We start from the raw sequence: 24285 nt of genomic DNA, 5'->3' as shown, positions 1-24285 counted from the left end.
AAATCTGCCACTCCTGTGTCACAAGTATAGCCTTATTTATTACTAGAAAAACAAAAACAGCATACCAAATTTACAGCACAGATCACGTGACTCTGTTGCATCATTCCCCCAACTTTATATATTTTCTGTCTGATCCTGTGAGGTGCTGAGCATCTTCAGTTTCTCTTCATATCAATAAGAGTTGAGGGCTCTCTGCAGCGCACAAAGTCATAAGCCCTTCGCTTACAAACTTTGAAGTAAAAACCTTGTTGCTTGATGTCTAAGGAATCCGGTGCTGTGGCACTAATATATATGAATGAAAAAGTGACAAGTTGCAATTATGATCTGTTTTCTTTTTAATTTCAGCTTTAACTGATAGACAGGAAAGTGCACTGATTGAAATAATGCTGTGTACAATTCGACAAGCAGCAGAATGCCATCCACCTGTGGGAAGAGGAACAGGGAAAAGGGTATGACCTATAAGCTTTGAAACAACATACATTGTTGAGAGAGAAATTCTATTAAATAGTGCCTTTTTTATTGTTTTTTCTGTTATTTTAGTATTCAGGTCTTTTATAGCCCTGATTTTTTGACTGTACTGAATAAGAAGAGTGTAACATAGTTTAGTCCCAAAACCTGTTTAAAAAACAGTCAGTTTTTAGTTTTAAAAACTTTCTTACATCAATAATTTAGGTGCTGACAGCAAAAGAGAAGAAAACACAGCTGGATGACAGGACAAGAATTACAGAGCTTTTTGCAGTGGCACTTCCTCAGTTATTAGCAAAAGTAAGTTTAATTCTATTTGGAGGTAGTGGTTGTCTGTTGTCAAAATGTTAGGCAAATAGTGCATGTCTCCCAGTGTCCTGTATGTCATTAGAAACTACAATATATTTGATGCTTGTTTTGATCATGTGTTAGTAATAATTAGCTAGGTCTTATTGTAGTAACTCCAAAACAAAAAATCTTGTAGGCCTTAATTATTTTTGTTAATTTGACAGTATTCTGTAGATGCAGAAAAAGTGACCAACTTGTTGCAGCTTCCACAGTATTTTGACTTGGAAATCTATACAACAGGACGATTAGAAAAGGTAAGATAACATAAAATGAAATTAAAGAGGGGAAAAAACTGAACTGAGACCTTGTCCTCACTGAGATTTCAGACATCAGCGCTGCTAGACTTGTGAAAACTGCTTGTGTAAATGCTGTTTGTTCTGGTGCATCTACATGAGTGAAGAAAAGGCCTGAGCTTCATGGTCTCTACTGGCTATTTGTCTTAGAGAGTGTCAGAGCCTAAGTTTGCTTTTGAAAGATTTCTTGGTCAAGGTCAGTAGAGGAGAGTCTTTCTAGACAGGTGATTGTCATGTAAGAGCATCCCAGTTCTGGGCTATCAGGGTTATTACATTTCAGAACAGGTACACCATTTGGGGAGAGAAGCTTGTGCTAATTTTAGTTGTAGCTAGTATAATTAGGTTCTTACTTCTGTAAGTACTAAAAGTAGTAAAACATAAAACTTGCATTTGAGAAGTGTCAATTGAGCTACATAGTTGTAAACTTTTTATTGTTAGTAAAATTGTTTATGGTATTACAATTTGAAAGGTGATATATTGACATTTTCTCCCTGTGGTGGTATAGAGAAAATATACTTGATACGTGTTTATAAATACAGGGGTTGCTCTTAAGTTTTTCCGTTTTGCTTTTGATGACTAGATATTACCACAATATTGCCTGTATATCATACATTTAATTATAACACAACTGAAAAGTTTTTCTTGTGACCATTATGTACAAATACAAGTATTTGAGAGTGGGAAATAAATGTTGTTCTATACACTGTGCAACCATCACCATTAATTCAACTACTATCTAAAATTTTTCTTTTTTATTTCAAAAGTTAATTTTGGTATGTGTGTTAAATTTGTAGGCTTCAATGTCCCCCAGTTTATTTTTTGTTTTGTATTGTACTGTATTGCTACTCTCGCTTTCTCTAGAGAATTGGCAGTTTTCTAAAATAGTGTTCTTACTTTCATGACTGTCATATTGAACATAACAAAACAATCTAAAAATCTTTGCTTTCATAACTAGAATATAATTGGAACTTTGTTTTTACTTTTGTAGCATTTGGATGCCTTATTGCGACAGATTCGGGATATTGTAGAGAAGCACACGGATACGGATGTTTTAGAAGCGTGTTCTAAAACATACCATGCACTCTGTAATGAAGAATTCACAATCTTTAACAGAGTTGACATTGCAAGAAGTCAGTTAATAGATGAGCTGGCAGACAAGTTTAACCGACTTCTGGAAGATTTTCTGCAAGAGGTATATCATGTGCATGATGATCTTTTTCATATCTTAACATTTTCATTATATCTTGTTGGCTTCGTATCTGCAAAGCATGCTAAATCCACTCTAATTTACAAAACTTTTAATATAGTAGTCATAGTAATATACCATTTATATATAATATATATCATTATAGTAATAGACCATTTCAAGTCTGGTGAATCCGAGTCTTTTTTGTTATGATATTAAGTTCGTGGTGATTCTGTTTACTACCCTTTCAACGTCATGTGGGTCAAAATCTGTTGGAGATTTTTTTAAGCATAACTTCATAGTTTGTCTCTTTATGCTATTAAATTCACTTGGACCTTCAATTTTTAAACAATCAAGTTGCAAAATTTATATATGGTGATTAGAGTTACTTGTAGATTTTGCAAGTAACACTTTTAATTGACATCCATTCTTTCTATTATGTGGCATTTCATCTTTTTTTTTAACCTGTTTGTTTTTTAATGAGTTCAGTTATTTATTATTGTATATGTAATCATCAAAGGCACCTGTTGCAGCATTAGGAAGTATTTTTTGTTTAAACAATCGTGTCCCACTGTTGTTCAAATATTAGTAGGACGTAAACACGAAGGATGAAGATGAATTATGTAGAATGTAAAAAGGACTATCCTGGGAATAAGAAAAGGAGGACTTGTGGCACCTTAGAGACTAACCAATTTATTTGAGCATAAGCTTTCGTGAGCTACAGCTCACTTCATTGGATGCATTACCCTGTAAGGTATTTACCATCCTGATTTTACAGAGGTGATTCTTTTACTTTTTCTTTAATTAAAATTCTTCTTTTAAGAACCTGATTGCTTTTGCATTGTTCTTAAGATCCAAGGGTTTGGGTCTGTGTTCACCTATGCAAATTGGTGAGGATTTTTATCAAGCCTTCCTCAGGAAAGGGGGTGTAGGGCTTGGGGGGATATTTTGGGGGAAGACGTCTCCAAGTGGTCTCTTTCCCTGTTCTTTGTTTACACATGGTGGTGGCAGCATAGGGTTCAAGGACAAGGCAGAGTTTATACCCTGAGGAAGTTTTTAACCTAAGCTGGTAAGAATAAGCTTAGGGGGTCTTTTATTTAGGTCCCCACATCCCTCCTGGCCAGAGGCAAAACCCTTTCACCTGTAAAGGGTTCAGAAGCTAAGATAACCTCGCTGGCAGCTGACCAAAATGACCAATGAGGAGACAAGTTACTTTCAAAGCTGGGGGCCAGGGGGGAACAAGGGCTGTCTGTCTGTCTGTCTGTGGAATGCTTTTGCCAGGAACCGATCAGGAATGCTCTTCATAACTCCTCAGAACTTATGTTAAGTTAGTAAGTAATCTAGCTAGAAATGTGTTAGATTTCCTTTTGTTAAATGGCTGGTAAAATAAGGTGTGCTGAATGGAATGTATATTGCTGTTTTTGTGTCTTTTTGTAACTTAAGGTTTTGCCTAGAGGGATTCTCTGTGTTTTGAATCTGATTACGCTGTAAGGTATTTACCATCCTGATTTTACAGAGCTGATTCTTTTACTTTTTCTTTAATTAAAATTCTTCTTTTAAGAACCTGAAAGCTTATGCTCAAATAAATTTGTTAGTCTCTACGGTGCCACAAGTACTCCTTTTCTTTTTGCGGATACAGACTAACACGGCTGCTACTCTGAAACCTATCCTGGGAATAGTGGCAGGAAAAACGTAATGACATTAAGACACATCAGGTACTGGAATTGTTTCCCAAGGGAAATGGTGGAAGTTGCTTTGCATGTGACAGCCAAAATGAAAAAGGACAAAGGGTAAAATTTTCAAAACTGCCTGAGTGACTTTGGTTTAGGAGCCTAAGACTCATTGAAAATTAATAGGACTTAGATTCCTTTGTCACTTATGCACCTTTGAAAATTGTACCCAAAATATTAGAAACGTTAGGGAACAAGCTTACATTGGTACAATAATGGACAAGATGGTCTTGTTTATATCTTTACCATCTGTAAGTTCTGTGAAGAGGTTCACCTCTATGAGTGACTTGAAGCTTTTATGCTCTTATGACTGTTACGAAGATTGATATGGTGTTTAGAATGCTGCATTGAGTCTTCACGTTGTATCCTGGCTTTTCTAGACATAAAGCAATTGTTTCAGGTTTATATAAGATAGAGTAAAAATCTAATTGGCATTCCATTGTGAATGGTACTTTTAATCAAACGTTATAATGCAGGCTCTTAAAGTGGGGTGAGGAGATAGATAAATTAGGGTCAATCTGTCAAGCTCCACTTATACCAGCTTTCAGGAAGAAGGTATCTAAGAACAATGAGCTCTGTGGGGCAGGGACCATGTCTTCTGCTGTATTGAAGCATCTAGCACAATGGGGTCCTCTATCCAGATGTCTTTTGAGTGCTACCACAATCTAAATTAATAATACTCAGTCTGATGATTGGATTCAGCACAAAAATCAAACTTTTTTCTGTTTTAACTTTTTGGTGTCAGAAGCTGAAAGATTTTGCTGATAAATAATTTTTTAAAGGAGCTTTGTTTTCTGTATCGTTATTGTTGCTTATTCATGTATTCCTTTATGGCAGATAAGTGTTAGGCACTCTATAAATCCAGTGTGCATAAGTACCCTTTATTCTTGATATATTTCAGTAGAAACTGAAAGGAACCCCAACTGAAATCTGTCCTGTTAAAGACAGTGTAAGCCATCTTGTAGTATCTAAACAAAAAAGAAACCACAAAAAGTGATTTTTCCAAAACGCCATGAAAGATCTGAAAACTTCTTTGCAAATTTCACAAACCAGTTTTATGACTTCCATATACCACTGACTGTGAATTTTCAAGAGGATATTCTCCTCAGCTACCCCACAGTGAATGAGAGCATTAATGCTATAGTTAAACCAAATTTTTCTCAAGAGGGTTTTTTTGCATAATAGGTCTGTTAGTCTTGCGAAGGCCCTGCATAGACCTCTACATGAAAACAAATTCTGCTACAATATTAATTTATTTTATCTGTGTGAAGTAACTTCATTCCTACCTCCACTTACACAGTTATGGCTCATAGTTGGAAATACTCGTTGGTGTTGAACATAAATGAATTTCTCAATTATTATTTTGGAGGACGGGATTTTCTGCAACTTGGCTCCACTCCGTGGGCTTCTGTTTCTGTGGTGATGTTCAGCTTCTCCTTCCCAATGTGTGCCAAAGGGAAGAGCTTTAGTTGCTCATCTCCCATGCTCCCTTAGTTCTCAGCTACTTCACTGTACTACAACCTGCCTTACTCACAAGCTATGCTTCTGGTTCCTCCTGCTCCTTGGATTCCACCTCAGAATCCCAAACAGCAGTGCCTGCCTCATTGAAACAATGCACAGAACAGGCAGTGAAAACCCAGTTACTACCCCTTTGAGAGGGACGATAGAAAGCAAGATAGCTCCTAGGAGATAAGTCAATATCATGCACAAATGGCAAGCTGAGAAAGAATGCTGAAATCCCAGTGACATCTTGGAAAAATTAGTACTATGGAATCCATTATGTCCTGATTTGAGATGAATGGAGCATCTGCCTCTTAGATATATTGTTTCAGATTGTCTGTGGACTTAAATAGGACTTTCTGTGGGAAAATCTGTGACCCAGATGTTTTTGGGGGTTTGTGGCCCATCTTTCTCCTGCAAATGCAAGATTATAAAGGTCCAGGGAAGACTAGAGTTCGGGCTCCAGCCTGAGCCCAGAAGTCTACCCAGCAATGAAACAGCCCCAGAGCCCAAGCCTGTGAGCCTGAGTTGTCTGGCACAAGCCTGCCACGGATTTTTTTTTTTTTTTTTTCCTGTGTAGACATACCTGAAGAAAGCAAAGCCCCTCTCTTCCTCAAAGAATGACAAGCTCTCCACCCTCTAAGTAACTGAAGGAAGACTTGGACTTCAGTGGAGAAGATAGTTTGGTTTTTTTTATTCTCATTATTATCCCTGGACTCTTATTCAAGTTGGACTCTTGTCCTGTCCTTTAAAATCTTAAAAATAAAGATATTTTTTTTTCTTTTGCAGCATGTGTATCTCCATGTAGATACTCCCTAACCTGGCTACAAATACAGTGCAAATTGCAGACCAAAATGTGCTGGGAATTCACAGAAATTATTAAAAGTCTCCAGACCTGTCATCCTCTTTGTGATGCTGCTCTTGACATAACTCTGTTAACATTGTATTGTTAGCTGTTGGTAGAAGGATTTTGTGGGTCTGGGCTTCAGAAACAGAAGATATATCTAGATCCCACTTGGTGCAGGCCCTCTCTGATGGCATCAAGTTGTATGAGGAAGATCTAGGATGTTGCCATTAAGGAACCCTCAGATCTTCATAAGTTTGAGCTCCTTCAGGATAGGAAGGAGAAACACCATCAAGTCAAGTTTTTAAGTGGTTAAGGGACCCCCCCGCCGGTCGTTTCATAACAGATTTAGGTATTCTGTTCTGGGCCTTTTTTCCAGAAGCTCCCTCCCTTCTCTAAGCAAGCAGAAATGAAGAATTGCTGGCTTATCCCCACCAATCATAGGAGACTGAAAATCTGGTCTAGACTAGTACACTCATGACTGACTTTTGAGTATTGTCAACAAGGACTTGTGCCATTGCATTTGTCTCTCTTTCTCTTCTCTACCACATGTATTCTTACAGTGCTAGGGGCCACCCTCAGGGATCCCTACAAAAATAGAAATTGGCAGTTGAGGTGCTAATGATCATATTTAACATTATAGAACTTTCTATCTGATGATCTCAAATCACTTTACAAGACATGGTAGGGTGAATTTTTATAAATCTAAAATTAAGCAATTACTTCAAATCTATTTTGCAAAATAGAAAAATATTGTTGCCATTCTAAAATGATTGCAACACCTCTGCAAGGTCAGTAAGTAGTATAACCATATTTCAGAAGATGAAACGGAAGTGCAGTGTTAAATGACTTGACCAAGGCTACAAAGGAAGCACTAGGAATAGGTCTCAAGTCTCAAAGTTTGTTGCCGTAGCCAGAAGATCTTTCATCTTTATGGTCTCTATGTACAACCTCTCGTCAAAAATAGCCCAGTTGGCTGCTACCACAAATAAATAAATAAATACACATCATGACACTTGGGCATTTCCAAAAATAATCGAAGAAATTTAGCAGGATTCTGCTATGTGACTCAGCTAGCTGAATTGAAATTGAACCCAGATTGTATTATACTTATAGGAGTTTATTCAAACAACAAAGAATCAACTCTGTAACTTAAAGTATGTGTTGAAGTCCTTTGATTTGTTGAATTTAGTTTGGATAGAATTATTAGCATTTCAGAGTATTTTTAGTATGTTGTTCATACTTGATCCCTAATTTGTGAGGTTCTCTCCCTTGTTTATGGAACTAATTTGTTGTAATTTAGCTTTTAAATATCTAAAGGAGATTTCTTCTAGTAAAAATTTTAAACATTTATATATATCATCTTCATAGGTGAGTCAGATTACCAGAATAGCCTTTCCCCAGATAAGCATAGTGATGACGTATATTGCCTGCTGGTCTCCCCATTTTATTCAAGAAACTTCAGTTGCTCCCTCCCCCGCTGCCCTCTTGTTGAAATTCTCCGTCAGCAGCAGGAACAACCTAATTGTTAAAATTAATTTGATAGTGAAGTGTACCCCAGTGACTAATTAATAGTAATTTAATGTCTTAGGTACGCATAACCGTATGGGTGATATGTTATGTTTGAGTTGTCAGGGTACTCATGGGGAGACAGGAGAGAAGTAAGGGGTCAGGAAGAAGTTTGGATGTAAGGTACAAATCAGGGAAAGAATATCTGTAAGGTTTCCTACCTGTCTCTTTTGGTTTAGAGTTGAGCCTGAACATGTTCCTAAGGGGTTTACTGGGCTAGGTTGAAGGTTTCCATATTTCTTTGGCTAGGTGGAAAAAGAATGGTTTTAAGACTGAGGTACTTACCATATCAGTACTGACCAATGGTCCATCTAGTCCAGTATCTGTTGTGTAACAGTGGCCTCTGCTGGATTCGATGGAGAAACTTGAATCACCTTCAGAATACACCTGCCCAATTGTTCTGTGCTATGTATGCCATATAGAAAATTTCTACCTGATCTTAGCTCTGGTGAGCAATTTATCTGAAATGTGAGGATTGATAGTTCTCATGACTTATTCTAGCTAGTGTTTTGTATCTTGTTGTAATACCACTTTTCCTAACACAGATATGAATTATTCCAAAATGTGTTGATGCCTTCAGACTATTTAATTTAAAACACTTTTTACTGCAACTCTTACAACAAAATAATTGTGTAATAGGGTGAGGAACCTGATGAAGATGATGCTTATCAAGTCTTGTCTACGTTAAAGAGAATCACTGCTTTCCACAAGTAAGTGGAATCTCAGCCTGAATATCTTGATTTTCATATTTGCAACATACTATTGTTTCTTATATTATGAAATTGACCATGTTAAACTTTGTGCAAAACTTATTTTTTGTTCGGTTTTAATTCGGAGCTGTGCATGACATTGGCAAATCTTGAATAGAAGACTATTGTAAATACAAAAACATTTATACAAAAATATACTCATGATTTAAACTGAACTCTGTCTGGTTTCTTTACTAGGACAGTTAAAAGCATAGAGTAGTTATTAAATGCCAAATTCTAGAATTAGTATAATAAAATATAACCATTTGATGTGTTACAACACTGCTTCATTTCTGCTTTCTCTAGTGCTCATGACTTGTCAAGATGGGACTTGTTTGGTTGCAACTACAAATTATTGAAAACTGGTATTGAAAATGGAGACATGCCAGAACAGGTATTTAAAATATGCATGTATAACAGTGAATATACTTCGTTAATGTTTATTTTGGGATTTTTTTCATCTAACTTTTTTTCTTAATCACAGATAGTTATTCATGCACTGCAGTGTACTCATTATGTAATCCTTTGGCAGTTAGCAAAAATTACTGAAAGCAGCTCCACAAAGGTATGTCATGCTCGAGCGGTAAGTCCAATTGAATGTATAATCTTTATAGAATTGTGACAGTCTGTTAATTTCCTACTGTAATCTGTATCACCTCTAGGATCACTCCATCTACCCTCAATTTTTAGGGCTGGTGGAAACTTTTTGAAATTAAGATGAAAAATGACTTTTTTACATAACTCCCTGAATTCCTTCCGCCTTTACTTTTGCCTCCCTACTATTTAAAATATAACATTGTGTCTGTATAAATAAACAAGCTGTAGAACTTTAAAGATCTAATTTAAGGTAACAGTAGCAAAGCAACTCAGATGCATAGCTACTCTGTCACTGTGATACATATCAGAATAAAATTCTTAATACAGAGTAGTGAACTAAGTTTACAAAATACAGTATAATCAAGGCTCTTTGTGCCCTGCAGGGACTGGATCTAAATTGTATACAAGCCCTGAAATATCTGTGGTAATTCATTTAAATGAAGAGGTTTTTATGTATTAAATTTCATAAAACGATCTGTGCAGTATCCTGCAATTTGTTTCTGTATTGCTTCAGCCTGTGCTATTTTCATGTTTTTGACATGCGACAGATTTTTTTTTAAGTGATAATGCATAACTCCATTATTGAAGTTATCTGGAAAGAGCTGAAGATTGAAACTCCTAGCACTTGAGAACACATTGGGATTACAGCGTGGAATGCAGTTGGCTAGATGCTTCCACTAAAATGACCATCTGTGAAATAGAAAATAATGTTGATTTTTCTTTGTCATCATTAGCCTTCAGACTTGACTATCATTTTAAATTGATTGGTTAATTAACACCCTAAAGCTGTTGCTCTGGGAATCTACAGACTCAGGAAGACAATGCTACATCACTTTGCATTCAATTCAAATTTTTAAAAATAAAGTTTAAACAAATTCTTGTCAATTAAAAAAAATGTAAACGAGTTCCAGATATTATACTTCTGTTTGAACGTGTCAATTTTTGTGACTTATGTTTTCGGGGGGTGGGGAGGTATGTTTGTACAATAATATTTTCCTCTCCCTTGTTGCTGGGTGAAAGAGCTGCTAAGACAGGGGGAGCGGACTTGGACTATACACAGGGCACAATGAAACTGCCTATAAACTGTGAAATTAGCTGTGAAATGAACATAATCTGAAAAAAGGAGAAATTTTGCTCCAATCCTTTTCACTATCATAATAAGTATTACTTGCAACAATAGCTGGACAAAATTTTCTCATACAAATGGTAAGATGGCTCTGTTCCTTAAAGATTTATTTGCACCTACACTGAAACACATTTATGTGGCAAATTTCAGAGTCGCAGGATCATGCAGTATTGGGATCCACGGCATAATCCTGTTTGAAAATCCTAGGGAATAACACTCAAAACCTTTGAAAATATTGGGTGCCATTTTGGGGATGGGGAGGAGAGATGGGTATCTAGCGTTGAAAAGGCTGCATGTGGTTTGAAAAGGCTGCATGTTCCGAATGTAAGACAGCATTCTCAGTTACTCTTTCTCTGAAATAATGCTGCTGCTTGCCTCTCTCCTAGGCTAGAGACGTTTAGCCTTATTGATAATTCTGTGCACTTCATAACCTTTATGATTGACCACTCGTGAGCTTGAGGTGAGACTAGAACTTGTGGTCTCCAGCTCCTAGCCCAATTAACTTTTCTTAGCCCAAAGGATAAGAGGAGGAGGATACATCTTACCTGTGTCCAGTCAGAAGGTCCAGTTTTGTGGAGGGTTTTTTTCTCCCCTCCCCTAGGTGATGGGAGAGGTATTAATTGGCCGCTTCACTTTGAATGGTCCCATGAAATACATGTAAACTGCTTATGGTAGGCTGTTCCACCTTGTATTTATCTGTGACATTCAAAGTACATTTCCTTGACCTGAAGATCTCTATGTAAGCTTGAAAGCTTCTCTCTCACCAACAAAAGTTGGTCCAGTAAAAGACGTCACTCACCTTGTCTCTCTGACTTCAGAATTATTTTCTCTACTATGTTGACTACTTATTTTTTTTAAAAAGGAAATATCTGTTCAAAGGAACATAGGTGTTAGTCTTAGGAGGATAAATTAGTGAGTTGATGATGCAGCCATGTGCACAAGATTCATTCAGTTTTAGCTAGGCTTACCTAATTTTCTGGAGTGCTTTCACAGTCGGAAGTCTGTGGACCCGAACACAACCCCTCCCTCACAGGTTCTTTTATTTAAAAAAGGAAAAGTGGCAGGGAAGTTTTGTTCACTTTTTTCAAATACTGTCAGGGGGAAGGGAAAGGAGAGCTCCCATTCATCCACTCATAGGAGCTCTTTAACCAACACATAAAGAGGAGAGAAATCACAGCTTCAAACTTGAGAGCTTTTCTCTGCTCCTTAAGCATATCTTAAACTCAGTCCTCTAAGTATGTTTCCCCCAAGTATATTGGGGTGACGAAGTATTCAATCTACTACAACATGCCTCTGTCAAGTTCGTATTTTCAAAGGCACCTGAAAGTTTAACAGCTAGCTCCCATTTCAATCAAAAGAATATTTATTCTTCAGTATAAAGTTGAAAAGTGTTAAACTGTATTTAATTTCTATTTAAAATGTTTTATTTTTAAAGGAGGACCTTCTACGTTTGAAGAAACAGATGAGGGTATTCTGTCAAATCTGTCAGCACTATCTGACCAACGTAAACACTGCTGTTAAAGAGCAGGTTAGTGACTATTCTGAGCCTTACTCTGTTATACCAGTGATTTGATGCTTTTAAAAGTGTTTAAACAATCTAAATGAGAAGTAATTCTTTTTGCATTGCCTGCATGGGTATGTGATATGCGCAGCTTGCTGGATGCTCAAGCTCAGTGAATAGCTGTGTCCAGTAGTGCTGTGCATGTATTCTGCCTCAGTCCCCCTGGGACTGGATAAAAGAGGTATATATGCCCAACTATAGCTCATTTAGTTCCAACAACCGTAGGCAGCAAGTATGAACTTTCAGGAAATGTTATTACTTCATAGATATAATCGAAGTTCTTTGTTTATATTTAGGAATAATGTAATGGAAATTAAATGCCCAGTAGGGTTAAAAATTCTGTGTTGTCAGCTGTGGACATAGTTACAGTTGAAGCAGAGTCTGTTTGTTTCTGGCTTTGTCCCGTCTTGGGATAATCCAATGTCTGTTTCTGACAAACATACTTAGGACCTTTTCCGTCCAGGATTGTGGGACATGTTCTCAATTTTTGCTCTTTGCGCAAGTCAGTCACCAGCTGTCTATGTAGAGACCAGAAAGGTCCATTAGAAAGAAATACCTCTTAGAGATGGATATAAAGACATTATTTTCTGGCACTGATTTGCTTGAGTCTGTACTGAGATCCTAATCTTGTTCTGTTGATTCAGGATCTGGTAGTTTGTGAGGCTTGGTTGCTAGATCAGCTCATGTGTTTGGATCTGATGTCAGGGCTCCTTTAAACCACTCTTTAGGAATTGGATTCAGTTGCCGTTATGCTTTCTGTTCTGTTGACTTTGGCATTGATCACTGGTTGAGCTCCTCCAGAGTAGTCTTTGTGTACTTACTTTGAATTTGGTTGTCATCTCCTATCTTGGCACCTTCACCAATGGGGCATGAGAGTGTTTTCAAAAAAACAGATGGCGCCACCTTCATCCTCAGAAGAATGGAAGGATGAAGATGCCACTGATATTCCTGTCCCAGAAGGTCGTCATTTCTTCTCATCTTCACCAGACAGATCTGTGGCCCTCCTGACAGCACATAAGAGTGTCTTCCTGTTCTCAGTTCTGGTTCCCTGTGCCACAGTGATCCCTGGCAGCTGAGGTTGGATGAAGTCCTGGGGCGAAAGGGGGAGGACAGAGACTGGAAGGGATTGGACTGAGATTGTATTGACCCCATTGTGCTCGGCTCTGTACAAGCACAGAACAAAAAAACAGTCCCTGTCCTGAGGAACAGATGGCTTTTTTTTTCCCTCTGTTGTTGTGTAAAGATCCAGGCAAACAGAGAAAGTAACCAAGGCATGTCTCTTTTGTGACTATTAAGGGAAAATAGTGAAATTGTGTATAGAAAAATGCTGTGAAATGGACAATTATCAAACTAAAGGACAAAGGAAAAATACGTAGAGAAAATAGTTCACCTGTAGTGAGAGCCCCGTGAAAACCTTTTTATTTACAATTTTTCAGGTTTTTTTGGGGGGTGGTGGTATAATTTTGTTTTATCCTTCCTGGCGATGAAAGGAGGGTTGAGTCCTGTCCCTGAGGAGTGGGGACAGTCAGGTCCTGTCCTCTGTGTTGAGAAGCCCTGGAGTGGTTAAATCAGGTTCTGCCAAAGTTGTAGATAGCCCTGTAGGGGAGAAGAAGGTCATCATGAGAGGGGCAGTTGGGTCAAACCCAAGCAGCGCTGTGACTCTTTCATTCAGGTTGCAATGCCTGGAGCAGGAAGCCATCACTAAGGGGTGAATGTGTTCTGTTTCATTTAGTTTCATCAGTTGCTTTTTGTTTTATTCTTTGTTTTCATTTTACTTTGTGTTGTTTTTGCATTTGCAAAAAATGCGGGCCTCTAGCTCAAACGTTTAAGTACAAAATTTTCAGACTTTACTACTATGTTGGTTTTATTTTTGAGTGGAGGACCCCTTATATTTTCCCAGTTATCTTGCTGCTTTTAAAAAATGCTCCACGATACCTTTCAGACAGAACTTGACATCAGAATTTCCTATGTTAAATCCTATAAATATTTCAATTTGTAATAGACTTAATCTTGAGAGTGCCCTTTTTAAAGGGTCCGATCCCAATTCAGCCAGCACACACATGAGAGAGTTTATTCATGTGAATAGAAAAGGAGTACTTGTGGCACCTTAGAGACTAACCAATTTATTTGAGCATAAGCTTTCGTGAGCTACAGCTCACTTCATTGGATGCATATGCGATACTAGATCCTAGTCCCATTTTTCAGACAGGTGAAGTCATTTGTCCCAAGGTAACAATAGAGCATATGCATCCGATGAAGTGAGCTGTAGCTCACGAAAGCTTATGCTCAAATAAATTGGTTAGTCTCTAAGGTGCCACAAGTACTCCTTTTCTTTTTGCGAATACAGACTAACACGGCTGTTACTCTGAAACCTTTATTCATGTGGGTAGTCTCATTGCATCCAGTTGGAGTACTCCATGTGAGTGAAGTTACTAATGTTTCTTTAGGATCATGCTTTGAATGTAAAATATTTTCTGCATTGGGAATGTAAGTACCTTTTTTGTTGTTTAACTTCCAGTTTATTTAAAATACAGTTTCTGATGAAAGAGCAGAAGTTTAAGAAATTCAATATAGGAAGTCTTTTTTCTTTTTTCTTTTTTTTTAATAGGCTTTCACTATTCTGTGTGATGTCTTGATGATCTTCAGCCATCAGATTATGTCAGGAGGGCGTGACATGTTAGAGCCACTTGTTTACACTCCTGATTCTTCATTACAGTCTGAACTGCTCAGCTTTATTCTAGATCATGTCTTCATTGACCAGGATGATGACAGCAATAGTGCAGGTGTGTGTGTGTGTGTGTGTATATATATATATATATATTGCTAGAAGGCAAAGTGAACATAGCGAAAACACCTGACATTTTATTTTTATTTTATTTATATATATAATAAAAATGTCAGGTGTTTTCTCTGTGTTCACTTTGCCTTCTAGCTTATGCACTTGCGTGTGCTCGCTATCCTATGTCCATGCTCTTATGCACTCTTGCCAGTTCTTGTGTACATGCAAACACAAGAGTATCCATGAACATAGAGGCAGCCATTTGAAGCTTTTCATGATTTTGGGATGTTGGAAGTAGTTTTTGGGAAGACAGATATGGATTGGTAGACAGAAAATGGGGGAAATGACCAAAGGAACACGATAAATAATTTATCACATGGATATGTTTCTAATATGCACGTATGTATGTGCCTAGTAATAAAAGCAATTTAAGTCAACATATTGTAATTGTTTAGGAAGCATCTTGGTTCTGTTTGATAACTTAAGTTATCATATAAGTATTTGAAGAGTAATGCTGTGTTTAGAGAGAAATTGTTTAGGGTGTAATGTAAGAAAGGAAACATTTAGACTGAATATTTGCAGGGGAGTGGGGGAGATTCAGGCAGACTTATTAGGCTGTAGAGTAGTCTCCCAGGGAAGTAGTAGAAGTTCTATCACTTGGGATATTTAAAAATAGACTAGAAACACTAGAAAACATACTGTGGGGAACAATCCAGAATTGGCAAGCAGAACCATGAGGTTTTTTCCAACTCTTATTTTTTTAATACATATGTATGTAAGAAAAAATCCTGTAAAATTTTTCTTTTTGCCCAAATAAGGGGTCCCAACTTGCTGCTGTTGAAGTCCGTAGTAAAATAACCATTGACTTTGATGGTGCAGTATTAAGCCAAAAATTATTTATAAATCTTAAAATTTTAATATTCGGGGGGGGGGGCAACCAAAACCCATAACACAAACACCTTGTGTGTGAGCTGTTTTACTTATTTAAGAATCTGAAAGGTTTACTGATTAGAGCAAAAGAGTCTAGACACCAGAGTGTTTTAGATTCTAATCTGATAGTTGCAAGGTTACTCTGTGACCTTGGGTAGCAAGTTAATTAACCTATGTGATTTAGTTATCCCATGTATTAAAACCACATTGTTAACTTTGGTACTGAACTTCTTTACAATTTTGCTTGTGAGCTTCTATTTTTGCTTTTCTTGGCTGCACTCAAAGTAAATACTACTTAGTCAATATTTCACAAAGCCAATGATTAGTTAATAAGGGTGTAAAGTGAAATGGGGACTTGATAACAGCATGCGATAACAAGGGTGTAGGGCATTTCACATTTACAACTGGTTCAGATTAGTCCCAGTATGAGAGAGAGTTAAAAATAATTACAATAAAATGGTGGTGTAGAGATTACAAAGAAAGTGGAAGTCACACAAATCTCTGCTAGAATTGGCATCGTTGTTGATAGTCTCTAAAAAGTCATAGGATTTGAGTGTGTCTAGGGAATGTGAGGTACTTGCTCACTTAGAGCCGTTTCTCCCATGACAGGATTGGTGTATTATAAGATTTGGTCAGAATGTAACTGTTTACATAAACATTGAAAAGAAATACTTTTTCATTACCAAAAAGTAGAAAATAAATTGTAGTAATAAGGCTGCTTTTAGCAAATGTTAAAAATGTATTAGTTTAGTCAAATATTGCCATACCACATTGAAATTAATAGTTTGTCACAGTAATATGGCTGCTGTATTGTTAGGAAATATACTTAGGGTAAAGTAACACCTTCCATTCAATGATCTCAAAGTACTTTAGAAGCCTTATTTAAACCTTGTAACATTCCTTTGAAATAGATACTAGTCCCATTTTTCAGACAGGTGAAGTCATTTGTCCCAAGGTAACAAAGTGAATTACTGGGAAAGCTGAGAATAGAATTCTTGAGCCTTGACTCCCGGTGCTTTGCTGTAACACTTCTTCATATAGAAGTAGAAGGCTAAAATGTAAACTGTACAGCCACTTGAGTAAGTAAATGACCTGAATAATAAAAGACAACAAAAGTCGTAGCTAGTTTAATGCTTTGCATACCTTCCAGATGGACAGCAGGATGATGAAGCTAGCAAGATTGAAGCATTGCACAAAAGAAGAAATTTGCTTGCAGCTTTTTGTAAACTTATTGTATATACTGTGGTTGAAATGAATACTGCTGCAGATATTTTCAAGCAATATATGAAGGTAAATTTGAAGATTTTGTGTAATAGTGAAACATAAAAATACTGCAGTAAAACAAAAATTGTACTTGTAATTAAACCTTGTGGGTCCCAGTTTCTTTGATTATGTGAAAGATGTATTTTAAATCCAATATAAACAGGTAGTTCCCCATGTTTCCATATGGAAAATTGCAAAGACAACTTTATTGTGTCAGAGTAACACATTGTTTTAATGTGTAAAAATATTCCCACAGCTGATCTTTAACCCTTTTAATAGATTTATTTTCCCATCCTGATATGGTATTTTTGATTTCTTGTTTGAGTTTGGGAAGGTAATCAGCTTTTTTAACCTCGTTATTATAGATGAATAAAAATCAACTGAATGATATCTAATTCCAAATGAAAAAGGACGTTTAGAAATTCTTTTTGGTACACGAGATCTTTCAGAGTTTTGTAGGAGGGAAAAATTATTGGGTCTAGGGAACAGAGATTTCCAACAAATAGAAATTTTACTCTTTACACATAGATTACTGCTTTAGTTCAGTAAATAATACCCTCTGTTCCTGGGATCCAGAGCCATACCTGCTAATCCTGAACCTTCTGTCTGTGAACATAAAACGTTGTTGCTCCTTTGCGCCACAAAAAATGCATTAACTATTCCATGCTGTTCCCCCCTCTGAGCCTATGGCAACACTACAGAGCTTACAGCTGTAGCGCTGCTAGTGCAGATGTCCTCAGCCAGAGACTCTTAACCTTTGCAGACTCCCTTCAGGAGTCTGATTTGTATAAACAAGTCAGTGGTTCTCAACCAGGGCTACATGTACCTGTGGGGGTACACAGAGGTCCTCCAGGGACTACATCAAGTCATCTAGATATTTACCTAGTTTTACAACAGGCTAACTATAAAGCACTAACAAAGTCAGTACAAACTAAAATTTCCTACAGCGACTTGTTTATACTGCTCTATATACTGTACACTGAAATGTAAGTACAATACTTACATTCCAATGGATTTACTTTCTCATTTTTACCATATAATTATAAAGTAAGCAATTTTTCAATAATAGTGTGCTGTAACACTTCTGAATTTTTATGTCTGATTTTGTAAGCTGATGGTTTTTAAGTGAGGTATAATGTATGGAAGACCAATCAGACTCCTGAAAGGGGTACAGTAGTCTGGAAAGGTTGAAAGCCACTGATCTAGATGAGTTGATGTTCCCTCTAGAAGACCTCTGCGTAACATCAAAGGTACACATACCCCTGGTTGAGAACCACTGCTCTAAGCTGATAGAAGGGAGCTGTCCCGTTGACTTAATTACTCCAGTGCCCGCAAGCAGTGATAGCAGCGTCGGCAGGATAAGCTCTTCCGCCAACATAATGCTGTCCACACTGGCACGTAGGTCGGTGTAACTTCCATCGCTCACAAAGGTGGATTATTCACACCCCTGAGCCACATAAGTTATACCAACTTAAGCTGTAGTGTGTACCTAGCTTGAGCGTACAGCTTTTTTTTTTAAACCACAGTGACAGAGGTTCTCTCCTAATTGTTTTATCGTGATTTCTGGATAATTAAGGAGTAAATATAGGTTCTTGATTCAATTTTAAATACTTTTAAGGAACAATGGCGGAAATTTTATTATATTTATTATTTAAAGAAGGCAGCTTCGGAGGACAGGTAGCCCTCCCTGTGGAAGTTGAGGACGGAATACCCCCTTTGCCACAAAGAAAATGAGGTTTCCCCGCAACTAGATTTACTAGAACGAGCTCTCCTTCCAAGAAAGGCAGTGCTACTAATGCTTGTGTATATATTAAGTATGCCTGTCAGCCATGAAGCTAAATAGGTCATTCTGCCTCAAAACAAACACTGTTGTTCATTAAGCAGGGTATGAAAGGCAATGGAAAACTTCTGTTGAACTTTTCAAAAAATTCAGATAGTTTTTTAGAGTATAATTTTGATAATTTTATAGTGGTGAAAAATGTGTGTTTTGACACTGTAAAGCTATTTCATCGTTTCGTTCTTGTTAGGTACTGAACATGTTTCTGGCAAAGTACATGGTAAATAAAGTACATAATGCATCATTCTTTTCTGAAGGGCTCAGTAGTAAAGTATATTTTTATAAAATCTAAAGCTTCAGCTCTTTTGTTTGGATTTTTTCTAGTATTACAATGACTATGGAGATATTATCAAAGAAACAATGAGTAAAACAAGACAGATAGACAAAATTCAGTGTGCGAAGACACTTATTCTTAGTTTACAGCAGGTAAGAATTATTCATTTTAAATATTTATATATAAATACAGAATAATAAAATATTCGTTGTTGGTTGTGGGTAATGTTTCATAGGAAATTGTGTGGAGGGGAGTGTTAGAAGGAGATATTAAATTGTAAAGTAAGGCTCTATAATGATTTTTAAGGTGATTTAAAGAAAACCCTGCTTATTCTGCATTTGTCTTCAAGTACTGTGTTAATGAAAGGTGGGGAAAAGATTGTAAAAATCTAATGAAGGGGGACTCTATCATAATATCTTCCAGTTCTAGAATAGTAAGTAGAGCCACATGTTCATTTTAATAATGTGATAAATGCATTACAGACTTCCTTAATTCCATGTTCTTGAGCAGATCAACAAGGAAAAATAGCTCCCCCTTTTTTCCCCACTGTTTTCATTCTATCAAGTAATGAAAAAGACTTACCTTGTTTATTACACATCAGTGCTTGGCAAAGGCTTCACCCATCTCAGAAATTAAAAAGCCCTAATTCAGCAATCACATAACTCAGGTGGACCCACATTGACTTTAGTGGGGTGCTGTGTGTTTGCAGGGGATCACCCACATGGATCTCATTGTAGGCCTAGAAAGAAAAATGTTCAAGTAACTGCTAATTTCTCTTTATACAGTTTTTGACTCTCTCCAACAGGCTTAAGTTAGTAATTTTTTGTGAAACCATAAAATGCTGCCATCTCATCAGCCTCCTCTGCATCTATCCTATAGACAACCTAATGACCTAAAAAAGGTAGTGAACAGTATACTAATAATGGTCACATAGTGCCAACTTGACAGGAGTTCCAAATACCAGTGTGATCGGAAAAAGAATACAAAGGGACCCAGAGAATGTAGAAAATATATTAAACTTGGAAAAATGCTTACTATTGCATCTAGGAAACTACATTATAGGGGAGAACCCTTGGAAGCAGAAGAGCTGAAAAGAGACCATAGGACTGATAGGGTATGTTGACATAGGGGTAAAAGACCTGCAGCCAGGGCATGTTTGGCCCAGGTCATCTGACTTGGGTTCAGGCTGCAAGGCTGAAAGCCTCTGTGTAGAGGTTCAGGCTGGAGCTGGAGCTCTGGGACCTTCTAGTGATTTTTCAGAGCTTGAGCCCAAGTCAGCTGACCTGAGTCAGCTGCGGGTTTTTTATCCCTGTGTAGACATACCCATAGTGTACAAGAAATAAGACATTTTGTAGTGTAATATAACTGCAAAAAAGGCAACAAACTGCATAAATAGACACTTCATGGAACAAACTGCTACCAATCATTTTGTTCATGAAGGTGTGTAGATTGTATTTTGCTCCACTACCTTCTTACAAAAAAGATACTGACAAATGGAAAGAAGTTTAGTGAATAGCACCAAAGTGGGAAGCTAGAAGTATTGATTTAAGAGGAAAGATTAAAAGAGCTCAGTGTGTTCAGTTTTGCCACATATTAATGTAGGTCTACCAATAAATAAAGGATATAAACATGGGGGGTGAGATTGTTGCCATTGACTTCAGTGGAGCCAGAATTTCACTGTAGAGGTGGAGAGGAGGAACTTTCATTTAGGGTGGTACAAAGGGGTGAAATAGAAATTAATGGGTTGAGTGGGCACTCCACACTACAGTGATAGGAGTCACATGAGAACCCGTCAGGGGTGAAAGTAAATCAAATGACTTACCGGTACGCTGGGGCCAGCTCTGTTCCCCAGAAGGGGTGGGGCTGAGGGGTCAGAGCCAGCCCCAGCCCACCCTGTAAGGTATGTGCCCCTCCTTTCTTCTCTCCCCCTCCCCCACCAGGGTAGCAGCAGCAGCCCAGGGCTCCCGGGGCTATTTAAAGGGCCTGGGGCTCCACTACTTCTACTGCCCCGGTCCTTAATTAGCCACCAGAGCCCTGGGGAAGTGGCGGGGCTCCGCAGCTATTTAAAGGACCTGGGCGGCAGAGGCAGCTGGAGCCCCAGCCCTTTAAATAGCTCCTGGAGCTCCCGCTACCCCAGGGCTCTGGGCCTGCGGCTCCCCTGCTTCTACCGCCCTGGTCCTTTAAATAGCCTCCAGAGCCCTGGAGTAGCGGTGGCGGAGCTCCGGCAGCTATTTAAAGGGCCGGGGCGGTAGAAGCAGGGAGCCCCAGGCCCTTTAAAAAGCTGCCGGAGCCCCGCAGCTGCTACTCCAGGGCTCCAGCAGCGGGGCTCTGGAGGCAGTTTAAAGGGCCTGGGGCTCCAGCCACTGCTGGGAGCCCCAGGCCCTTTAAATTGCCCCCTGGGGAAGCTGGGCTGCCCCAGTACGGCGTACCGGCTCTTGCCAGTACGCCGTACTGGGGCGTACCGGCTTACTTTCACCTCTGGAACCCGTATGGATAGCTAAATAGAAAATATTTAGGATGGGAATCTGGGGAATTGTCCTGAGAACAAGGTGTGCTAAACTGTGCAGTTGTCTCATTAGGAATGTGCTGAAAACCTCATACCCTGGGATATCTAAATCTAGACTAAACATATTAGAGAATGTAGTTTAAGGAGTAATCTTGACTTGGCAGGGAGATGTATTTGTAGACCTAGGTTTTCATAAGTGGCCTGTTTTCATTATTTTATAAACTTTGCCTAACTATGCAAAATTTATTTTCTTCACAAAAGTGAGAAATCTGTAGTTCTCAGTCTAGTTTTTATATAATATTTGGTATATTTTAATCAGTAAATATCTTTCTTACTCATTTCATGCAGCTTTTCAATGAGATGATACAAGAAAATGGTTATAATTTTGACAGATCATCACCGACATTTAGTGGTATTAAGGAACTCGCTCGACGTTTTGCTTTAACATTTGGACTTGATCAACTGAAAACAAGAGAAGCTATTGCCATGTTACACAAGTAATTATCTTTTTTTTTTTTTAAACTTAATTTCTTCAACCAAGAAATTTTGTTTCTGACATGATAAATATTTTCTTTTGGGAATTTACCAAAGTTGTGTATTAATACAAAATATTTTAGTGCTGTTGAGGATCTTTTATTTTGCCAATCAGGTAGAGGTGAAAAAAGTGATTTGCTATTGTAGTTTCAGTTGATTCTAAGAACCAGGTTTTCCATAGCTTTAAGTGGAGCCTGACTGTACTACATCAAAATAAAAACTGAAGCACTGAATAATTTTACTGTTCAGCATCATTCTAGTTCCTCTTACTTGATAGCATTTCATGTAGTGTATCATGAAAAAGTGTTTTCAACCTCTTTATGTTGATAATGAAGGCTGACCCAGTTGACTGGTAGTACTCTTCCTTGTCATGTTGGAGGACCAAGGTCATTCCATGTACTAGACAGGATCAAGAAAGATTGTGGAGACAGCAATTCCACCAGTTCACGTAGGAGTAACACTGACAACTTTCAAGGGTGTCCTATCCAATACATCTGGAAGAATGGTGGTTTTGACCTTGATCGTGTTCTTCATGGATTTAATGCAGGGAGAAAGGAGTGAAATGATAAATTAGAACTCTCTCAGTGATTAGATACTTTGGTCATGTGGGTGGTGCTATAGAAAACTGTAAAATAGGTAATTCTTCTAAATCTTAATTTTTAACTTTTATTTTCAGAGATGGCATAGAGTTTGCTTTTAAAGAGCCTAATCCACAAGGTGAGAGCCATCCTCCTTTAAATTTGGCGTTTCTTGATATTCTGAGTGAGTTCTCCTCCAAACTTCTCAGACAAGACAAAAGAACAGTGTAAGTATTCTCTGAAAGTTCTTAATATTATGAAATGTTAAATGACGAAAACATCATAGTTATATTTGATAACATTTTATCTTTAATGCCACCTTTATTATTAACTAGGCAAAAAATTGTGATCACTATTATTGAAGTAAACTTCAGTAACATTTAGAATTAATAGAAAAGCAAGGGAAAGGCAAGCTATTATAGCAGAGTCCCTAATTTTTGTAATAAGTATACAGGAATCGTTAAAAACTAAGGAAGTATTAGCTGTTCTATAATTGTTAATAGATTACTTGGTTTCTCCTGTTCTGCTTTCAGCTATTGAAATGATAGGTTTTCATGGAAAGAATAAACAGCATTAACAGTTTGAAAAGCTTGCTCTTCCTCAAGTGGCTGTATGTATTCCTAGTTATATGGGTAACGAGCCAACCAGTGCAGCCTGTCTATGGAACCTTTCTGAGCAGTGCCTGTTAGGACACAGGTGCACCTCCTCACCTCAGCGTTCATGAACATTCTGAGAGTGGGGCTATATAAGGGGACGCTGTGCCCTCTACCACCACAATTCCTTCCAGCTGCTAGTGCTAGATGGAAGTGAACTGTTACAGTCCTTTGGATCAGATTTTTATTCCTACCTTAGTGTCTTGGATAGCCTGTTGTTAGTGTTAGTATAGTTAGTGTGTTAGTAATTTTTAGTTTTAGTTTTTAGGTTTGGTTCTGTAGGTTGGCAGATCCAAAGAAGAAGCCAGGTTCCAAGAAATGTGCTCTCTGTTCAGCCATCTTTCCGGCACTGGGATGATCAAGTGAGGTGTGTTAAGTGCCTCAGTGAGAGTCACTCCCGTTCTGGGTGTTCCATCTGTTGGACCTTCACACCCAGAATGAGAGGCAAAACAGGCTGCAGGTGCTCCTGCTTAAGGAAACTTGCTGCTAGACCCTTGGGTTTTGAGAGATCTTCAGCTCTGAAGGCTAAGAGGTCTCTCTCAGCTGCAGCTGCATCAAGGTAAGGTGCCTAAGAAATCCCAGGGATGTCTCTTTGTTGGTTCTAGATGACATGCCTAATTAGTCAGATCCTCCTCTTAAAGCTGAGAGAATGTCAAAGGCACGTGTGTTCAGACTGAAGTTAAGGACTCTGTGTATGCTGCCAGTTCCAAAGAAAAAGGTGAAGGAGAAGACAGCCAGTGTCAGGCACAGTTGTCTTTACCAAACCTATTATCAGTGACTGATCCGAAGAGGACTGTTACAGTAGTAGTAGAAATTTGTTTGGCATCTGATTGTTTTTTGGATATGAGTGAAAGATTGTTTGAGGATAGGAAAAGGAAGACCGTTCCAAGGTCTAAATCCCTTACTCCCGATCAGAGAGGAAGGATGGAAGATAGTCTTTCTCTGGACCATATCTGCCTCCTC

At 38.0% G+C, this 24285-nt stretch overlaps 1 protein-coding gene across 1 annotated transcript in view; it reads left to right on the top strand.

Moving 5' to 3' along the window:
• Positions 1-24285, top strand: part of STAG2 (STAG2 cohesin complex component) — a 181364-nt gene that overhangs the window by 129150 nt on the left and 27929 nt on the right. The window contains exons 16-28 of the mRNA XM_074962528.1: positions 346-449; positions 673-765; positions 978-1067; positions 2095-2298; positions 8575-8645; positions 8991-9078; positions 9169-9249; positions 11843-11935; positions 14577-14751; positions 16828-16967; positions 19102-19203; positions 21906-22054; positions 22768-22896. Coding sequence (XP_074818629.1) covers positions 346-449; positions 673-765; positions 978-1067; positions 2095-2298; positions 8575-8645; positions 8991-9078; positions 9169-9249; positions 11843-11935; positions 14577-14751; positions 16828-16967; positions 19102-19203; positions 21906-22054; positions 22768-22896 — 1519 coding nt within the window. The remainder of the gene's footprint in view (positions 1-345; positions 450-672; positions 766-977; positions 1068-2094; positions 2299-8574; positions 8646-8990; positions 9079-9168; positions 9250-11842; positions 11936-14576; positions 14752-16827; positions 16968-19101; positions 19204-21905; positions 22055-22767; positions 22897-24285) is intronic.

Source organism: Natator depressus, chromosome 9 (assembly GCF_965152275.1).
Source record: "Natator depressus isolate rNatDep1 chromosome 9, rNatDep2.hap1, whole genome shotgun sequence".
NCBI lineage: Eukaryota > Metazoa > Chordata > Testudines > Cheloniidae > Natator > Natator depressus.
Note: the sequence above shows the minus strand (reverse complement) of the source record. Positions and strands in the feature narration are given on the sequence as shown.